This window comes from Cupressus sempervirens, chromosome 3 (assembly GCF_028749045.1).
Source record: "Cupressus sempervirens isolate cs-2001-9-10 chromosome 3, ASM2874904v1, whole genome shotgun sequence".
Classification (NCBI taxonomy): domain Eukaryota; kingdom Viridiplantae; phylum Streptophyta; class Pinopsida; order Cupressales; family Cupressaceae; genus Cupressus; species Cupressus sempervirens.
The window spans coordinates 874,417,358-874,438,503 of NC_143120.1; the positions used below are offsets into that span (position 1 = coordinate 874,417,358).

General features: G+C 36.3%; 1 protein-coding gene across 1 annotated transcript in view; it reads right to left on the bottom strand.

Moving 5' to 3' along the window:
* Positions 1-2,377: 2,377 nt before the first annotated feature.
* LOC149569575 (DNA-directed RNA polymerases II, IV and V subunit 11-like) overlaps positions 2,378-21,146 on the bottom strand; it is a 36,978-nt gene continuing 18,209 nt past the window's right edge. Inside the window, exon 5 of the mRNA XM_089822258.1 lies at positions 2,378-2,681. Coding sequence (XP_089678384.1) covers positions 2,649-2,681 — 33 coding nt within the window. The 3' untranslated portion in view covers positions 2,378-2,648. The remainder of the gene's footprint in view (positions 2,682-21,146) is intronic.

The following is a 21,146-nucleotide window of genomic DNA, read 5'->3' on the forward strand; positions in this document are numbered from 1 at the left end:
TGACAATAGTCCAAGCAATACTATCATCAAGAACACCATTACAAGCGGGAGCGTGAGGGAAGCCCCCCTTAGAGGGCTTTTTGGTACATTGAGCATAAGGCTAATGAGGAAAGCACCCTCCATCAAAGGCTAGACTTGAACAAGAGTAATAGGCAAAGTAAGTTGCAAGCACGAGGCAAAGGTTCTCCAATGAGGTCCATAGGGCACAACAAGGCCACATGGTAGTAAGAGGCTCAATATTTATTATTCTAGGAGTCATCCTAAGAGGAATCATAAAAAGTTAAAAAAGTAAAGTCTGGATAGTCAAGTGATCACCATTAACATCCTTCCATTGAGTAGCAATGCCTTTATGACACAAGACAAAACATCATCTACCGAGGTGACTAGTCAAGAAGCATTGATGGCATAAAAAAGGGAGGCACTCCTAACCCAATAACTAAATTCGTGTTGTATCCCAACCATCAAAACTGCATTCCCATGAAGAGGTTTGGAGATGTCAATATCAACCAAAATGTGAGAAAATGTATGATGCCCCATGGAAGTGGAATTATCAGCCTTCAAGAAGCAACCAATGTTGAACCCACACTAAAAGCGAATTGAGTTGTTTAGTAAGAGGATGAAAGAAAATTGTCCATGGTTTGATTGAAAGAGTGTACTCCCTAATCCAACTTATTCAACGTCATGCTTCTACCTTTGGAAGAAGAAAAAGAAGTGACGAGAAACCCTCGACACTAGAGAAGAGCTCAATCTTGCTAGACACCAAGGGTTTCCAAGAATCCATTACAACAATGAAGATTTGGAAGAAAAGGCCAAAGACCAAAAAACCTGTACACCAAGTTGATAATTCCACTTCCATGATCTATTAACTTCAAGTTTTTGAGCTTCAATTTCTTCGAAATTTAAGCCATGAAAGTTGCATTCATCGAGTTTAAGACCAATGATATTCTTGAATTCCTACACTTTAACAAAGTTTCTCCCATTAAATCCAAACATATTGAAAGAAGAAATCAAGGAAGCCATCTAACCCAAGCACATGATTTCTTACCATATTAAAAAGAGCAATTCCTAACATGTGAGCCAAATTATTTGATGATCTAATAATAAATGGGATAGTTCAAAGGACCAAATTCTACCTCTCCTTTGTTTTCCTCTATTAGCATATTATTCTAAAAGAACACGAGAGTAACGTAAATTTGATTAGCAGCATATTTGTGCTCCTTCAATGAATCAAAGACATCATTGACCTGGAGGTATTTTTGAGCATCTGGCATCCATCATCCTGCTTTGCATTTGAAATAGGTTATTTAAATCTGAATGATTCTACTCATTCAAATGTTGTTTCAAAGCCTTCAGCTTTCTAGTAAAAGTGGACAACTTCATCTCAAAAATGAGTGACATTCATTAGAAAATGGGTGATGTCCTTTCCAAGCTAATGCATATTTAAAGGGAATTTTCCCAGGACTAAAGATGCTCAAGCATAAGAGAATTGGAAAACAAGTGGCTATATAGATCTTCTTTTGAGGGCGAAGAGGTATTTCCTCATATATTATTTGCCTCTAAACATGGGAAGGAAGATATATTTAAGGGGAACCATAGTTACTCAAGGAAAAAGGACCTTTCATGAAGCATTCATCTGCACCTTTAACCCCAACAAAAACCTCCCTAGCACAGTATTAGTATGCATAAGACTACCTTTTCTCCCAAGTGAATATTGGCAAGAATCCTCCATAGAAGAACTTGGGAATATCATTGGAGAAAATATCATGTATTCCAAGTTAAACAAGAGCCCAGGAATCCTCAACTAGCTCATATGTATGTCAATCTCAGGTTGGAACAGCTTTTCCATGATAGAATTATCCTGCACATGAGTGGAATAGAATGGGAATAGCCACTTGAATATGAAAATATTCCTTTCAGACATGTCAGTGCCACAAATGAGGACAATTTGCAAGGGTATATCCCTCAGAAAAATTAAAGGGACCACCTGGAGAAGATTCAAACCAAACCCGAGGCAACAACACCAAATCAAAGCCTATTCACAACTTGTTTATGAATTACATGAACATTTGACTGAAAAATCATTACCTTGGGGTAGATTTAAACCAAATGTATTTGGCATTCTTGGTCTCTCATGACTCGAAGCTTCAAGGATAATAAGAAGAGATCATGCAAAGAAACTATGAAATTCAGAACAAAATAATACAGGTAGAATTCTAACATCCATTTAATGACATTCAAACAGTGTTAATATGACAAAAAGGAATTATCACATCATTCATTCACCAATTTACAGCAACAAACTCACTCCCAAAAGAAGCAGAGTTCAATAAGAACAAAATTTTATATTTAAATTTAGAGATGCTCAAGAGAGGAAACATAACACAAAAACTTCAGCATTTTATAAGAAGCATTGCAAAATGAACTCGTAAACTTGATATCCAATCTGACATATATCCAATCATATAATTAAATTTTCAACTGGACATATATTCTAGAAATTACACAGAGCTTTACATAAGATGCAGAAGTTGGTTATAACATATTATATTCCTTGAATTATAGACCATGATACACATCCGTCTTGTGTATCACATGCAATGCTCAATGGGGTTCTTCATCTTTTCCTCGTCTTTGCTAATGGAAGTCCATCAATATTGACTTTTAAAGCGTTCCAAGTCAGCCTGCAAGTGACATTATTCAATAAATTATGAAAATGTCAAAGGCAGTATTCTTAACATTATAAAAAGGTTAGGAAAGGTATCAAATATTTAATTCATAATTACAATCTATAAGAATGTAATCCAACACCAATGAAACTGTTTCACAACTCAGACACAAGTATGGACATTTCTAAGAAGATAAAAAACACCAATCAAGAAACTCCATATGATGAGGCTTATATAAAAAGAACAGAAATCAAGATGTACAAATTAACAAACATACACAGAGTCATCACAAAAGGACTATGTTGATCCCAATAGCAGAAGAAATGTGTCAAACAGCTTGAGGACTGTATTGCTGTTGATGACTCACCAATAATGCCAGCATTCATGCCCAGTGAAAAAGAATATTAACTAGAAAAGCTTAGTCCTGGGCTAAGAGGTACAGAATAGATTTGGAAAGCACAGTAGCTTTACCATGAAGGATAATTAATCCTACAAGTAAAAAACAAATTAAAAAAAGCAAGTGAAGATGTTAGACTAAGCCTATCAATAGATGTGTCAATAATAACATATGCGTGGATAAATCATGACAGATTACTCCTTGGCGGCTTGACCAATCAAAAATTTCATTTGTCTTCAAGGACCTCACAACCCAATCTCAGCAGTGTATTTCCTAATAATTTTTATTTATGAACCAAACAAATTATCCTGATGATTCTAGAACCTGAAGTTCCGGTAAAATGGACATACTTGTAACAATAGTTCAAAATATCGCAGATATATCTGCAACAAGTCTACGTTTTTGGCTCCCGAGAAGTAACGTCAGCATATCGCCAATAAGCTATCGCGGAGAGGTTTCAAAATATTTGCAGAGAACTTGGTAAAATATCAGCAATATTTATCTGTTTTATCGTGATAGATAGCAAACTTCTCGCCCACAGGCCTGTTATTGGCAGGGATGGTGCACAAAAGGGCAAAACACATTTTTTTGATTGGTAATACAAATTTGGAGAGGAGAGAGGGCAAAGAGGAGAAGGCAGGTTCAGTCGGGATTGGGAAAACAGATTTATGACTAGAAAAACAGATTGTAAGTTCCCAATAATTTTCCGAGAAGTTTCTGAGTTATCTCCAATATTTCCAGGTATCTTTTTTCTTGCCATCGGCAATAAGTTGCCGTGTTTTGAACTAGGCTTGTAACATCACATGTGCCTGTAGAAGATTCTCTCAGGTTGTTTGGAAAAAATACACTGGCTTTCACTCTTATCTAAGATGGCAGGCTCTCCAAATTTGTCTCTGTAACTGCAACAAATAAATGACCTGTGGAGCACAGATCAATGGTGCAGAAAACATAAAATTTATCTTTAATAAACTTGCACACAATAAAAGTTTCAATTTCTAAACATTTTGGGTACAAAAGAAGTGATTGTGGCAGTTTTCATGATGAAATTGCCCAATACATTTATTGCTATTGTTTTGGTAAATATAAGCAACAAAAATAAGGGTGCTGTCCCATACAGACAAGCCAAGAAGTCTTCAAAAATAAAAGCAGCCATAACAAGGGGGTTGGCCCATACAAAAACAAGGTCCAAAGGCAAAAATCAGGTCATTAACAGCACATAGTCAGCACAACAGATGCTGACAAGAACAAACTCAAAGCCCAAAGGCTAGAGCCTTTCAAACGAAAGGCCAAACTCACACCAAAGAAGATGTGCAAACATGTGAAGAACAGTTCTTCCTACACTGTCAGACCACTGTCTACGCAATGCTATCCTTAGGCTCCCCAACAAACGAAACTTCACTAGGGCAGCTGCCAGCGCAGGAGCTAGAGTGTTGAAGAAGCTCAGCAATGTCAGCAAAAACTTGGTGCAGAGGTGCAGAGCAGAAATTGAAACAGTAGAAATAGAGTGAACCTCACGACTGGGGGAGGAGTGGAGGGGGCTGCTCTAGAAGCAGGGGAAAATTGAAACACAGAAGCAGCCTCACACCAATCAGAAGCAAGGGCAACATCCATAGTAACAACATGAGTAGAAATTTGAAACATGGCAAAACCCTGACCCCAATCAGAAGCAGGGGCAACATCCAAATTTTCAGCAGAGGCTTCGTTATCAATTTTAACTTTTTGAGTCCTCAAAGGAAGAATCAGAATCAAAAGCACAGACTGTCAAATGGTCCTCCCTAGCTTCCTTTCACCAAGTAGCAGCACCCTTACAACACATAAGCGCGCAATCAGAAGCCATGTGTCCAGTGGAGAAGTAACATCAACAGCGAAAGGGAAGACCCTCATAATCCAGCACTTGAGACCATGGTCACTATCCAACCATGAGCACCACGTCCCCTGGAAGCGGTGTGGAAACATCCATATCAACAGGATTAAGAGCATAAGTAGAATAGCCCAATGTAGTTGTAGGATCGTCCACCTTCAAAAAACGAGCAAGAGAGTTTCCAGTGGCATCAAAGCAAGACATCTCCCAGAAATGAACTTAGAGATTAGGAAGACGAACACACACTAAACGAACATTGAGTGGTTCAGTAACCAGGTTGAATGAAACCATCCACGGTTTAGCAGAAAGGGACTGATTCCCCCAAACCCACAGTTTATACAAAATCAAATCAATCTTTCAAGATGTAAACGAAACAATAAAAAAAAATCCTTGCACAAGGTTAGAGTCCACTATTATCAGAATCTAGTGGCTGTCAAGAACTAGTTAGCCAGCAATGCAAATGTGGAAGAGAGGGCCAAAGACCAGCAAATCTGCAGACCAACCCAGGACACTGGTGAAAATCCACATTGTCCAACACAGCTGGGCCACAAACCACCATAGGGGAGGCTTTAGCATAGTTAATACAACTTAATAGGTTGAGTTTTCCCCCTGAGAGGGATGGTAGCAGCAGTTTTGGGAGCATGGCCATAGCTCTTACCACCACAGGTAGTAGATTTTAAAGGGGGGACTCCGTTCTTAACTGCTCCAGGACTAGAACAACCAGTGCTAGAAGCAAAGGAAAATATTTAATTACAACTGCAATCGAATGAATATAATCATCAATGGCTAGTTAATACAGATGAATTATGGAAACAGAATTATTATAATTAATTATCTATAATCAACGGTAACCATTCAAACACAGTATATCAAAGGCAATATGGAGTCTTGACCCACAGTCGTACTCTTGAGAAGACAATCGTAACTGAGACCATTTATTAATATTGTTAATATTAGTTGACAGAATTTGAATAAACTACTTATGTCTGAAAGGGATATGGTTCAAGAAGTGACATATCTCTTAGACACAACCTTTAAGTTTGGCATGATATAAAATGGGCACCCAATCCATTTTTAAAGAATCATGGGTGGAAGAAAATAAAAAAAATAAGACAATATATAAAATATGAAGAATACTCTTCATTAAGATATAAGATAATTTAATATGTTGTAAGAATAGTATGACAGCAACAAGATGGTAATGTATCTAAACTAGATACTAATCTATAGAATTGTATATATATGTAATATGAAGGATGAAAAGCCATCACATGGTCATATATATAAACATGTCGATAATGCAATTATACACGTATTTATATTATATTTCAAAATACATAATACACTATATATAAAATAATCAGGGATGAAACCATTGTTAAATAAGTGATGAATATACTTAAACATTCAAGTAAATATTTATTATTATATATAGAAAACATATTCAATCCTATTACTATTTAGCTAAGAAGGGAAGACTGAAGTGTTACTGAGGAGGGGCTTGTATAAATCCAAGCAATGGATCTTTGTCCCAAGATAGGATAGGGATTAGTGACCCTAAGCGCCTTGCAAGCAAAGTCCCAAGAAAGGCTAAGGGCTTGGATCTGTAACCTTTTGGTGGAATCCATTGCGAGTTGGTATGTGAACAGCGTGGATAAAACATACTCCTTCCATCTTTGAGCTGAAATGGTAATTAGGTAAGAATGGATGATAATGATTTGTATAGAAAAATCTAATAAGATAAATGACTACTCCTATCATGGGACATTACAATCCAAAACCCCAATCGAGAAATTTAGGATAAATTAAGGTCCCAACAAAGGACATTACAGTTTGAACATTAGTTTATATCAAAAAAGTTTCAGTAGCGATTTATTCATCTACTTTTATTGTTGGTCCCAAGTGATTAGATTACCAAGAGGGGGGGTGAATTAGTAATCAGCCAAACAAACTATTTTTTCAACCTTTTAACCTTTAACTAATAAATAACACAAATGCACCAACTAAAGCATCCATTACATGAAATCACTCACACATTTGACACAACTATTTTTGTTATGAGGAAACCCAACTTAGATCAAAACTAAAGTGGGGATTAGTACCCACAAATAATTGTACTCTTATAAAATATGCCCTATTAGGAGCTTAATCGTGTTAGGAGTTACAAAGACACTATCAGGTGGCACCCTGTTAGGGGACTTACCTCTAGCCCTATTAAGAGTAACCTTGTTAAAGGACTTTGAACACTAGCTAAATTGTCACCCTATTTAAGGATTTTACAATAAGGACCTATTAGGATCCACCCGGTTAAGGGATTTCACAAAGTTGCAACTGTTAGGGAACAACAGAAAGATTGATCTCTGTGACAGCACTACCTCTGTCTTATCAGATCCACTTAAGCTCAAACTCATTTCTCTTCTTCTTGGCTAGATGGCACCTTCCACTTCTTCACCACACACACTGGACCACGGTCAACAACGACAAACGCGTTCTTTCACTTGTTTATATTGGTTTACCTCTTCCACCAACTTAACCAAACCCTAAACATATTACTGTTGTGAAATTCAAATATCCCGCTCAGATCCAACCAGCACAAGACAATATCTCATGTTACAAACCAATATACATGGCCGCACCTACTAATTCATACAATTGTGTGCCAAAGGTCAAACAAGTCTTGACCTATCATATGCTTCCTCTAGAATCTTCTCCACGTGTTGTTCTCGATCACTGTAATGCCAGATCATCACCTCCACATGTACATCCATGTCACTGGATCATGACCGACTCATCCAATTTCATTGCAAACTTAACACATGTCACTGATGGCTAGTTAATTGATCGTTTCTCAAGAACTCATTCTTCTTTAACCTGTTTGTCACAACTTCACCTATTTGTCACAACTTCACCAGTCATCTATCCTTCCTAAAACTGTTGTACCGGGGAAATGCTTTTCCTGTAATGCTAATGAGATACTATTATAAATATTTCGGCTTCAGTGTCTTGTGAACATCATCCTATGATCACTTCACTTCATTCATCATAGATTTGATAAACCAATCAAATCACCTATCATTTGTCACTAACTGTTTCAGTAGTTTCACTATGACTTCACTGATCAGCTTACTCTTTACTTCAGCAGCAGTGGTCAACATATACTTTTCAAGAGACAACCCCAATGCTCTCTTGTAGATTGCACTCACTGATCCTTACTACAACACTTTATTTACCATTATTATGCTTGGGAACATACTAGGAATACTATGTCAATAGTTGACATCAATGACAACATAACTAATCATCATGCAATCAAATCATCACTCATCACATCATCAGTTATGCCAACATTTATTGTTTTTTTAATCTGAGATAGCCTGTGCCTCTTTTCAAATTAAGCATTCAAATTTCAAAAAAATTGACCTTAGATTCTGAGATTCATATTTAAGTTTTCATTAATTAAGTTTTTCATTTTCTGGATTTTTTGTTCTGATTTTACTTTCTTGGAATTCAGCAGTAGATTTTTCGGGCTATTTGTTATCAGAACAATTTGGTTGCCACCCAAAGGGCTAACAGTTAATCCCAATCATTAATGAATCACCCAATGTAATAGTCAATCGCCAGCTATCAGTGAATTACCACATCTGAAATGAATTACCACATATGTAAAAACTAGACTATAGAAGAATAGCTAATAACATCTGAAATGAATTACCACATATGTAAAAACTAGACTATAGAAGAATAGCTAATAACGAAGATATCCAATAATTATGTTATGTTGGTGCACATGTATCATTGGTCTGAGTTTGGACCAGAATCCCCATTTGATTTATTTTCTTTTTAGTCACTCGTTTAGAGTCTAGACTCTATTGAGAATATACAGGAGATTCCTTTTTTAAGGGCTAAAATCCTACTTCCTAAATAGCCTTCCAACATGGTCTGAATCAAATAATACTAATTCAATACGCATTAGCTCATATGCTGTTTGTTTCTATGTCCTAATGGATATATTTGATGTTTGATCATGCTAGTGTGAATCAGCTATTGATCATGCCATACAATGGATCCAATAGCATTGTTGCTGATAATTCACAAGAACAAGAAGCATTGGTCAGATGTGATTAATAAGTAAAATGATACCATACAGGAAGAGAATCACAAAGCATCTCAGTATTCCACATATTATAAAACCAGTAGGGATGTAAAAAGTTTCTGCTGTTCAACACCCAGCACCCAGATTGAGGATCAATTTATGCCACAAGAAGAGCTTTAGCTTGACAGTTACAATGTCCTACTATGAAGAGGTCAGCCAGATTTTAAGGAAGATAGGAACAAGAAGATAGAGATCTTAACTAAATACTTGCTGCAGAGAGTTTGGGTAATTTTAATGACAGGGCAAGTTTTAAAAGTTAAAACAGCGGATAGATTTACAAGTGTTTTAACCTTCTGTAGACCTTCAACCACTCTCCATAGCCACGATAAGGACAGTGAATTTGGGAAACCAGACATTGTTTGTGGTAGGAATGAAAAGGAAGAATGATCTTGGAGGGGACCCCACTTTACCCATAATGGCACTGCAAGAATTTCTTAAGTAAAACTTCAGACATTCTAAAGCACAGTTATGAAAATCCAACTGAGTTTAATTCATTATGGATTGTCTTCAAGACATTGACAAAATTTGCAATGTGCACCACAAAAAGAAACGTGCGAGAAGAATTTAAAATGTGAAACTCAAAACTCTATTTAAAATTAGGGAAACAAAGCCCACTTGTTTCTTGATGAGATGATTCTTAGAGAGACTCGTCGCAAATAGAATTTGTGGTGATAGGCTACAGAAATCACCATAGAGGTGAAAGACCAAAAGATAAAGATAGCTATAATTAATAGTGGTACAAGTGTCAAAAGATCCTGTGCAATGGTGGTTGGAAAAGTGGGCAGGAAAGCAAGGAGAAAGGCAGGTAAACTCAATAGAGTGAATGGCACATCTGTGAGCAGTTTAAATTGAGCAGGTGGCAACAATGGAAAGGAAGCAGATGGTGTGGAAGCTGGGAAAATCACTCTTAAACTTGCAACAATAGTTGCTAGTGAGGTTGTGCTTCATGATGAACGGTTGGTTTTTGTCAGCTTTAAGAATGATGGTAACCCCTTCCACAGCTACAGAGACTTCTGCGAATCACAGGTTGCTTAAGTTATTGGAATTTGATCCGCAGTACTTATTTCTGCTCAACTGGCTGAGGCTTCAAAGCTCAATTCTGAACATGTTAGTTTTGTTATTTCTGAGTCCCCCCTTGAGCCAAGCAATTACGAAAAGATGCTTTATGATTCTTGTGAGCTGTTGAAAAATTGAAACTTAAAGAACACAGGTTTCTTTAAATCAGTGTAACCTTTTGTTTTTCAATAATTTTTCCTTCCAACCTCTTGCAGTGTCTGTCTGTCCCCCTGGTATAGGTTGATTTGAAATTAAACCTGGTTCCAAAGATTATAATGTTTTCAGTTACATTATTAAAATTAAATTATAGATATTCTCCATGTTTTGTTGGTTTTAAGATGTCAGGATATCAAGTCTTTTCCTGCATTAAATTTTTTTTCCCAAGTTTAATCTTCAATATTATCAGGTTCCTTTTATGTTTTATCCTCAGTGGACAACCCAGCGTACCACAGATTAAAGAAGATTTCATAAAAGCCTTGCATCTGATTTCATATCCCACACTCGGGCCTCCAATTTTCTATCTTTTGAAATGTTGATGCTTTTCTGGTCCCAAAATGAATCTCTACCAGCTCTAAGACTTTTTGCATCCAAAGTTTGTTTGACTGGATGAAGCTTCCTTCATTGTTTAGACCTGAAATGGGATTGAGCTGGATTTTATACTACGTTTGCATTGAATGTTCCTCAAAGCAATATCCTGATTTTTACTCCCTCTTAGTCCCCAAAAAATATTCAGACCCAAAATCAACATGTACCCAAGTTTAAAACTCATTTTCACATCCTGTTTGCCTTATCTTCCAACAATCACCCCACACAATGCTTGCACATGGAACATACAGTTGACATTAGATCTTTACACTTGGGATTTTCAAATCCTAGTCTTTAAACCCTTTTTTTGAATAGCTCGAACTCAAAAATAATATACCTTTGGATTAATTTCAACTTTGCATCTAACTTCTCATAGAACCTTGGATGGTTTTGTGCCCATTTCTCTAAGAAGCCCACAGACTGTAAATTTTATAAACCAGATTTTAATTGGATGTGCTTCAGATTTCTGTCTTTAGGGAAGATACATCCCTAATGAACAGAGGTCAAATGGCTCAAGGAGTGTGAGATGTTAATATGTGTCCCACACCAAATGAAATCAAAACTTTCTTGGAGCCTCCAGATTAAGGCATTTGTATTCCTCAAAGTTTCCAATATGTTGACATATGTTACAATAGAGAAAAGTTAAAACCTAAGCCCCAATCTAAACTCAAATGTAAACTTTTATAAACCAACAATTGTTTTCCCTTCACATCTAATCTCGACTATCACCACAAAAGACATATATCTGCAGAACATATTTTGGCATGAAAATATAGACGAAAGTCCTTCAAAGATTTTACATGAATATTTCTTGGAATTAACCACATATGCCATGAGGAATCCCCCAAAACAAAAACATTTCCGATTTTTAAACCCAAAATCAATTCAAATCAAACTCAATCAATTTTTGCATTCAGTTTCCTTTGGAGCTCCCAAAGTAAATTTTATGATTGATTACCCTCCTAACTAGGATTTAACCTAGTATTTTGGATCCAAAACTTTCTCAACCTTGGTAAACTTAATGATAACCCAAGTAAGCCTATAACCATAAATATTAACCTAGAGTCCAACAGGTGCCCTCGCAACTAAGTTGCTAGCTCAAGTTTGGGGACGGAAATGTGGGTTCAGGCATTAAAAAAAAATCCATTTGGGTCCGTGGGGGGGTTTGTGAGTGTACATATATATGTATATATGTATATATACATATATACAGACACACATACATGTATATACATATGCATATATGTATATAGATGTATATAGATATATATACATATCTATACATATATGCATATGTATATATATGTATATATATGTGTGCGTATCTATATATCTATATATAGATATATGAATATATCCATACATTATATGTATATATGCATATATGTGTGTGTGTGTGTGTATATATATATATATATATATGCATTATATAATATTTAACAAAAAATATTATTTAATGTGTTTTTAAGTTACTTTTTGTCCCCATGGGTCATGGGTTCTTGCAGGTCCCCAAAGGTCCATGTGAGGTCTACCGAAGTCCCTGCCAAAAACCACCAGGTTTGTAGCAGGTCTGCACCACAGATTGTGGGCCCGAGTGGGTTTGTAGCTCAAACCCAGTGTCCATGGTGCGGACCCGGCTGGCAAGGTCCAAACCCTGCAACTTCACCTCACAATAATGGAGAAACAAGAAACTATTGCATTAATGACAACTGTCATCCTACTAGCACCCACCTGTATCCAAATGTCCAAAAATGATTGAATTGGAGGAATTTCAAGGAGAAAAAGAAGAAAATTGGGATTTAAGAACATCATGCGGAAGAATCTACCTGATTCTTCCTTGGGTTATTTACAAACAAAATTTTGAACACCAAGATATTGTTATCAGGTAACCTACAAAAGGAATCAGGTATGAATTCCCGTGTTTGTTAGTTGTCACATAATCTTGGAAATTGTCCCAGGTAGCTTGGAATTTCAGTTAGTGATTGATGCTCAAAATCAAAATTGTTTCTTTATGCCATTTCTTGGAATATATCTACTCGTGGTCATCCTCCAGATCAAATATAGTTGCAATCCAATTGGATTTACCTAGGTATATGGAACAAATGTACTTATACCCATTGGAGGGTCGGGAAGATAAGCAGATTATTTTGAGGGCTATGAATTCAATCAATCATATCACTTGGGACACATTATCATCACTAGCTAAGAATATGATTTTAAAGTATTAATTATTGCTGGAGGCAATTAATTGTATTGTAAACTAAGAAAATTTAGTAATATTAAACTCAATTAGAAAACTACTTGCATTGTATTGGTTTAGATGCTCATGTGGAAATTCTTCGAAACCAATAGTGCGTATGCTGATAAATAGGCTCATCTTTTTTCTCACCTTAACCTTTCAACCTGTTTTATTTTCTCTTCGAATAGTTATTTCTTGTTTTCCCACCCTGCAACATTTGATAATATCTCTAGAAAAGTATGGAATTTTTAAAACTCGTTTTAATTGTATAAATAATTTATCATGTACCAAATACTAATCAATCTTGAAGTACCATGCTCGAGGATCATGTTATAATCCATTAAGTGCTTTCACAAGCCTACATACTTGATGTTTTTTGCTAGCAACCTTGAAACCAGGAGGCTATGTCTCCTACAACTGACTGTTGAAGAAGGCATTCTTGACATCCATCTAATGAAGTGTCCATCCAAGTTGAGCTGCAATGGCGAGAAGACAAATTGTGCTCATCTTGGTACTAGGAGTGCGAGTCTCCTCATAGTCAATGCCTTCCCCCTATATGTGAATCCTTGAGCAACTAATCCAGCCTTGTATTTATTCGAAGTACCTTTTGCATGCTACTTTTGGCAACTCATAGGTTTCTTAACGGGAGGAAGATAAAATATAACCCATGTTTGATTTTTCAGAAGACTATGGTATTCTACCTCCATAGCCTTATCCCACTCTAGAAGTTTTGTAGCCTCTAAATATGTCTAGGGCTCAAATGTTGTAGATGCTGACCATAACAGCAAAATTGATTGTGATTTGTTGCTTCCTCTTTCTATGAGTTGATCTGCTCTCAATGAACTCATCACAATGAAGATCTCCTATCGTCTTGGCCCACCATTTCACCGAAGGGTATTAGTACCAAAATCTAGGGAAGCCAGGAAAAAATCATCTATATGCAGATCTTGATGAAAATCAAGTGGTGCTATATCATGAATGGTAAACTCCTCTTCACAGTCAAAATCATCTAACACCCTCCCATCACAGGAACCAAAAGGAAGACGAGCACCCACATCAGACACCTATACAAGCTAATCCTCAAGACTGGTAGTAGAAAGAAATAAACCAATAGTCTCATCAACCACAACATTACAACTAAATATGAAATGATTTGTCTCCATTTCATTGTCTCCATGTCAATCAACTTGTATGCCTTGTGCTTGTTGTTGTGACCAGTAAACAAATAAGTTTCTACCTCTTGGAATCTAGCTTGCCACGCTTAGCTTCTAGAATGAGCTATTGAACCAAACCAAAGACTTTCAAATCGCCCACCTTGGGCTTGCATCTTGACCAGGCTTCTTCAAGAGTCATCTTCTTAACGGCCTATGTAGGTAGCCAATTCAAAATGTTGCACCAGCCTAGTATTTCTTAGAAGATTTCTATGCTTCATTATAGAACGAAACACTTCAGTCATGGTACAATTTCTACAATCAAAAAAACCATTCTATTGAAAGGCGTATGGTATGTGAGTTGGCACTTAATGTCAGGGGTAGCACAAAAAGTAGAGAAGTCAAATAAACAAACCCCCCATTATTAAACCTTAGAGTAACAATCAGAGAACCTACTCTTTCTCAACTAGAGCTTTATACTGCCAAAATATATTGAACCCATCTAATTTATTCTTAAGAAGAATATGCACCCATGTTTTTCTACTGAAATAATCAACATCAAGATATGATAAAAAGCACTAGGACCCAGGAACAAAAGGAATGTTTATTGGCCCACACATCAACATGAACCAACTCAAGTACCCTTGGATGCTCACCAACAAACACCATTAGAAAATGGTGTCCGATGTTGCTTGCCAACTTGACAAGTTCCACAAACTCCATATTTTTGAGTTTGGATCTCACATAGACTAGTAACAAAACACTCTTGAGATAACTAAGAGAGAGTGCACATTCAAGTTCCCATATTTTTGATGCCAAAATTCGTTGAGGGAAATAATCTTAGTTTCCATGGCATGCTCCTAAGAATCACCAGAATCAGCAAGTCTATATAAAACATGATCCTCAAGTCCTATAGCCACTGTAGTAAAAGTCTCCCTATCAACACTGTTGCAGGTGTGCGAGCTGAAAAAGATATCCAACTGGGGAGAGTGCCCCATGATCTGGCTGATTGAGAGAAGATTAAGTTCCATTTCTGGAACATGGTATATATTGAGAAATATTAAATTTCTCCCTGCAAATTGAATTTGCCCAATGCCCTTACCAACAACTATATACTGCTCTCCTTTTCCAAAGACCTTTGAATCAGAGAATGGTTTAAATTTTGTGAACCAATCTCGTCGATGAGTAAAATAATATCTATCAATTTTCTACAATCCATAGGTATAGTGTAAATGCCTATGGATTTGACTCTGTGCAAGTTTTTTCATTAACATTTCAGATCACACTCCATGATCCATCATCAGAATGCAAGAGAGACCAAGGAGAGAAATTACTAAATACCAAGTAAAATCACTAGATGAATAAAATGCCACGAAGCTCTTGAATCTATATACCAAGTAGAAGATTTCACTAGATCTGCAATCCTTTTAGCCATAAAGGCATACAAAGCAGATTCTTTCTTATCAAAGTGCTCTACAACATTTGCTTTAGATTTAGACCCTCCCAGCTTCTTTTGCTGAAAAGCAAGTATAAGCTGATAATTGATCATCATGTGACCATACTTATGGCAATAATTAAACTGAATGTTATTTTACTTCTAGTTGTCCTGAGAAGAACTAGAGCCTTTTGGCCGAAAAGATTGAGCCTTCAATTTGTTCTTAGCAGAAGATTTTGAATGTTTATCATGTGGAGGCTGAACTAGTACTACCAAATTGTTGCTTCCAACAATCCTTTTGTTGTAGAAGCTTGTTGCAGAGATTTGGAAACTTCAGCTCAACATTAGTTGAACTAATGTTGAGCATTTCATAGAAATGCTCATAAGATTTTGGCACACTTTCCAAAGTACTGACCACCAGATTTTCTTCCTCAATCTTTCTTCCAATTGCCTCAAACTGATCATGGATGTCCTTGATCCTTGTCAAATGATCTTTTAGAGATGCCCTCTTGGCCATCATAGTTGAAAAGAGCATGTCCTTAAGAAAGAACGCAAAGCTCCTATCTGACATTTCATGGAGAACTTTCAGATGCTTCCAAATCTCAGCAACAGACTTGCTTTAAGGCACTTGTGGCAGATAATCGTCAATGACAGAGAGTTTGATGACCATGATAGCTTCCCAATTGCACTCATCCCATTTGTCCAAATCCTTTCCAGCAGTTTTAAGATGTGTAGTTGTATCCAGAACAACTACACCAAGAAACCAATACTCAAAGATAGTAAGCATGCGCTGCTTCCAGGTGTTATAATTTTTGCCATTGAATTTCTGACTTCCAAGCCTGATATTTGTCAAAGACACCATCACGTACCTTGAGGTCAAACTAGTGAAGGCACAAAAATCCAAGGTACTGAAAACAGAATCAGGTTCTTCGGCATGAATTCCAAGGCCAAAACTGAAACCCTAGCACAGATATTGAAGCAAAAAACCAAAGCAAAGATTTTAAGACAACCCACAAAAAGTTGGAGTGCCCAAAAAAATTCACTGAAAACCCAAAAAAAAAAAAAAATTAAATGGTAGATTGTAACAGAGGGTTTAGTAACCTGGTCGTGGACAAAATAAACACCCCAAAATGATGTGCCCTAGCTGAGAGATGCCTACAAAACCTTTATAAAACCATAGCTTTCTGGTTGAACAAAGCACTGAGAGTGATTGAGTAGAACACCACCAAAAAACTCATAACAGATGCAGATTTCAGCTTTCAAATTGTGTCAGTTGTAAAGTAGCTTAGACCACGAACCAGAAAATGAAAAGCGTGGGTAGAATGAGACGAAACTGCGGGCAAAAGGAGGTGAAATGTAGGAAAAAGAATGCAGGCTAACAACCAAAAAGGAATCTCATCTCAACTTGCAAAACAACCATAGAAATGGTCATGCGAGTAGAAGCTTGAGCGCGAGCTGTGAGGGCCAAGAATATCAAAGACAAGCCGCAAAGAAGTCCTGTCGTAAGTTCAACAGAAAAAGAGATGACCCTAAAAAGCACATGAAAAGAGAAAAAATGGCATTGCACGGGTAGAATACACGCAGATGTAGGCACAACAGGAAAGCAACCTGACAAATGTTTGCAAGAAAGAAGACCTAGGCACAAAATCATCACTGAAAAAAGTTCATTTTTCAAAAGACTTCAAAATTTTCATTCGAAAGTTTTAGAAAAAACAAATTTTCTCCCCACTCTAAGACCATGAAACAAATTGAGCCATGTAATTGCTTGTTTATGATTGAACAAATGAGGAACATTTATGGGCAGTTACATAGCAAGAGTTGTTAAAAGAAACTGGAAATCTAAAAATGGTAGACTCTAAGAAAACTGAACTATGAGATTCTAAACTGACTATTTACATTATTATTGACCGTTCCCTATTAAGATATTGATAAGTAGGTGATATTGTTCTAACACTTTTTAAGTTGAAGAGAGGTGTGTTTTTAAGGACCTGCAATTTGTGAAAGAAGAATTGGATGCGGATAATTTAGCTTCCTCTAAGATATTAAGTGCACATCCCCACGTGGCTTCTAAGCTTATTTTGGTTAGCAGCCACTGTTCAACATTTTAAGAAGCATTTTGTGGAGGAGATGACCCCACGAATAATAATGATTCTGCTTTTTTTTTCAACATCAAATTAAAATTAATTTCCTCAATTATAAAATTTATTTTTTAACTATTAATAATTTCTAAATATCCTAATATCCTAAAATATGTTATGTCATGGTTCTTAACAAACAGAGTTTGGACATTCATTAATCATAATTTAACAGGATTTTGATTCCATGGGGTCTTGTAAAAGAACAGTGACTATAATTTTGATGAGACTATCGACGCAAAACATGTTTACCAGGATCCTCCTCCTAAGGGAATCTCAAGCAGGGAGATTTAAAGAAGCGAATGTTATGCGCTTGAAATAATAATTGAAACCAGATTTATGCCTGCAGAATCAAAACCATTGTGCAAACAATGTTTTCCAAATAGATATATATGAGGTCTTTATTCATAATTCCGTTCAAAACCTTCATATTGTGAATCCATATATTGGGAGTTGGGGCCATGTATCTGAACAAATTATAGATTTTTTCTTAGAAGATGAAAGGTTGAATGGAGTTCAATAAAAAGAAATGCAGGGTCAAACCAAAGTGGCTCACTATCATTGAATGATGCTCACTACAATTGAAAAATACTTTGGTCCAAACAAGGTATAAAATGTTTAAATTTCAGAATTCCAACACACAAGTAATTCAAAGAAAAGGCATATAGAAAATTATACCATCTCTAAAATACTTTCCAGGAACTATACAATCTCTGTAGCATGGAAGGTGAAACATGAAAAGTAAATTATTTTTATTTAGAATAATATATGCACACAAATTGTAGAGGGAAAGAAAAGGAGGGGAACGTGAAATGGAGAAGGGGGAAACTTTGAAGACAGCTGGCCTTTTTTTAGTATGCAGTTGCTGCTTAATTTCACACCCTCCTTTTTTAAACAGCCTATTTTTCATTGTTAAGTAGCAGCTGCTCCATGACAAGTAAAGATTCCAAATTATCCTTTTGCACTAATTGAAAAATTACATGGGAGCACTTCTAATGCTTATTTTTTAGCACAAAATAGACTTAAGCAGCCACATGGGGACATGGGATCAAAATCTCTCAAATGGCTAGTCAAAAAGAGCAAAGCTAACAGTGGAACTACTACAAAGTGCATTAGAGGAAGTCAAAACTGAAAGTGTCCAGATCAAGGTTCAAAGCTCCAGATTGAGTTGGCGATGCTTCTCTATGAACTATAGAGGCTCTCTTGTCCCAAAGGTGAGAAGGAATTTTCTCTTTGTATGCATTTGATTTCATTCAATTGCATGGTGAAGCTTGGTTTGATCTTTCATGAGATTGTTTATGATGTATTCTGAGATTTTTAGTTCTGGCTGAAGTTGTTTTCCCGGATTCTATTAGTAAAGGATCAAGGTTGATCAAGCTTCTTTGGCAATAGTTTCAGCAGTCTTCGACAAATTATAGCTCTTCATTTTTAATGGATGTGTCCTAGATTCCTTTTTACATGTAAGGACCCCCATAGATTCTCTCACTTACCTATCTAAAGAATATCGGTCCAAGTGTCAGCCTAATTAAGGAGAAGATTGGTAGCAACTAGAGTACCATATCCACAAGAATTCCATCAATTTTGACAATGCTGGAATCAGACAAGTTAACATTACCATTCACTTAGTGATGTTTTTATTGCGGTTCAATGATGCATCCATGGTTTCAAACTACTTGGTCAACTTTATTTAAGGCAAGTGAAAGTAATTCAACAGTGAGCTAAAGGTACAAGGACAATCAAACAATGGAAGAATCTCTTCAGTGATCTAAAAATTATAAATGAAGAAAGACTAAGGCAAATCAAATGACTCTAGATGTCAAAGATAATTTACAAAGTAGGTTGTCTTGTTCAAACAAAATATATATTTGGTTGCCAGTGTCTGGCATCTGGATGTTGTAGAAGTATTTGCAGGACTAAGGTTAATTCATGTAATGGCTAGTTCCACTAGAAAGTGTAAGAGTGATTTTTTGGAGGAGAATCCATTCATTTCAAATAAATGTAAAAATTTATAACACAAATGACAAGTAATACCTTGCCTAAACTGTTTTGCACATGAAATGAACCCAATGCTTCATCATGTTAGACTTTTGAAGTTTCAACAACTTAATTATTTCAAGAGCTAGTGAGAGATACCATCTCAAAAACCAAGTGCTGCACAGCAAAAAACTAGATGTGCAACACAAATATTATTTAGTGCTACACATAGTGACTGGGTCAAACCACCAAACTGAAACATCAAGATGATGCAATGACACACAACCTTTGGCAAATGATGAGGAAAGGAGTAATTCCCCTCATAATAAGATAAGCTCCCCTGATTTGGACTTGTGGAAAGACAGAGGAAGTATAGAAATAAAGTGGTTATTTTAATAACACCTGGGTTAAATATAGAGTGGATGATATAAATTATGCATTAAGGTTTGTGAATGCCACTTAACAATACAATTAGCCCCTGTCATTATTAAAATAAAGCATTGCCCAGCTGTCCCATGAAAGAGAGAATGAATATCATTTAATGTATCTTATTCCCACTAAGTAAAATAGAAAGAGTGTGGTTACATTAATACAGGAAGCAATTGTGACAAACTAAATTTCATTGCTTATTTCAGAGGTTGGTTACTTCTATTTAATATATACAAATGGGAATTGATGCACTGACCACAATAAGCCCTAATCTATATAGATTAGAGAGCTAACCAGTAGGACTGTAGGACTAAAAAGTTGACTCATCAATGGATGCAATAACTATCAGTATACTCATATTTGCCATAAAATACCACAGAGAAAATACAAAATTATTTCCAAAACAAAAAGCAGGAGCCTACAATTCTTATAAAAGCCAAGGCAGCAGAGTACTGAATTTAAAATAAGTACAATAAAATAAAGAAAAGGACAACCACCCACAAATCACTGAACCTAAGTTGCAGGATGCACCTCCTGCAGTCTGGGTGGTGTGGGTGGATTCATGGATGCATCTGTGGATATGACTTATTTGTAAATTTTGAACTGTCGATTGCCATTTGAAATTTATTTTTGGCATTTGGCATTTGGCATTGACCAATTATGAAGTATCATACCGTCAAATGAATTAGTTTTACGAACAAATTAATTTGTACATGCATGCATATCCAATCGCATCCAAACAACAACAAAAAAATTCCACACATCCACATATTGGCTTCTCATACCCACATCTGAGCCAATAACTTAGGATTGAACCACTAGCATATAAGTAGACGCTCCAAAAAAAATGCCAACTGCATGACCCAAAAACATGCCCTATGCCCGAAAGAAGTTCTACTCAAGTCCAAAAGCTAAGATAGATGGGAAGCCATATTGGTATTGAAATAAAAGTTATAGATCGCCACTCACGATATTAGAGTATGACAAATTCTGTAAGGATGGTCAGTGCTAATGTCAAAGCACATGCCTACAAATTTACAATAACAAGTATGGTCACTTAACAAT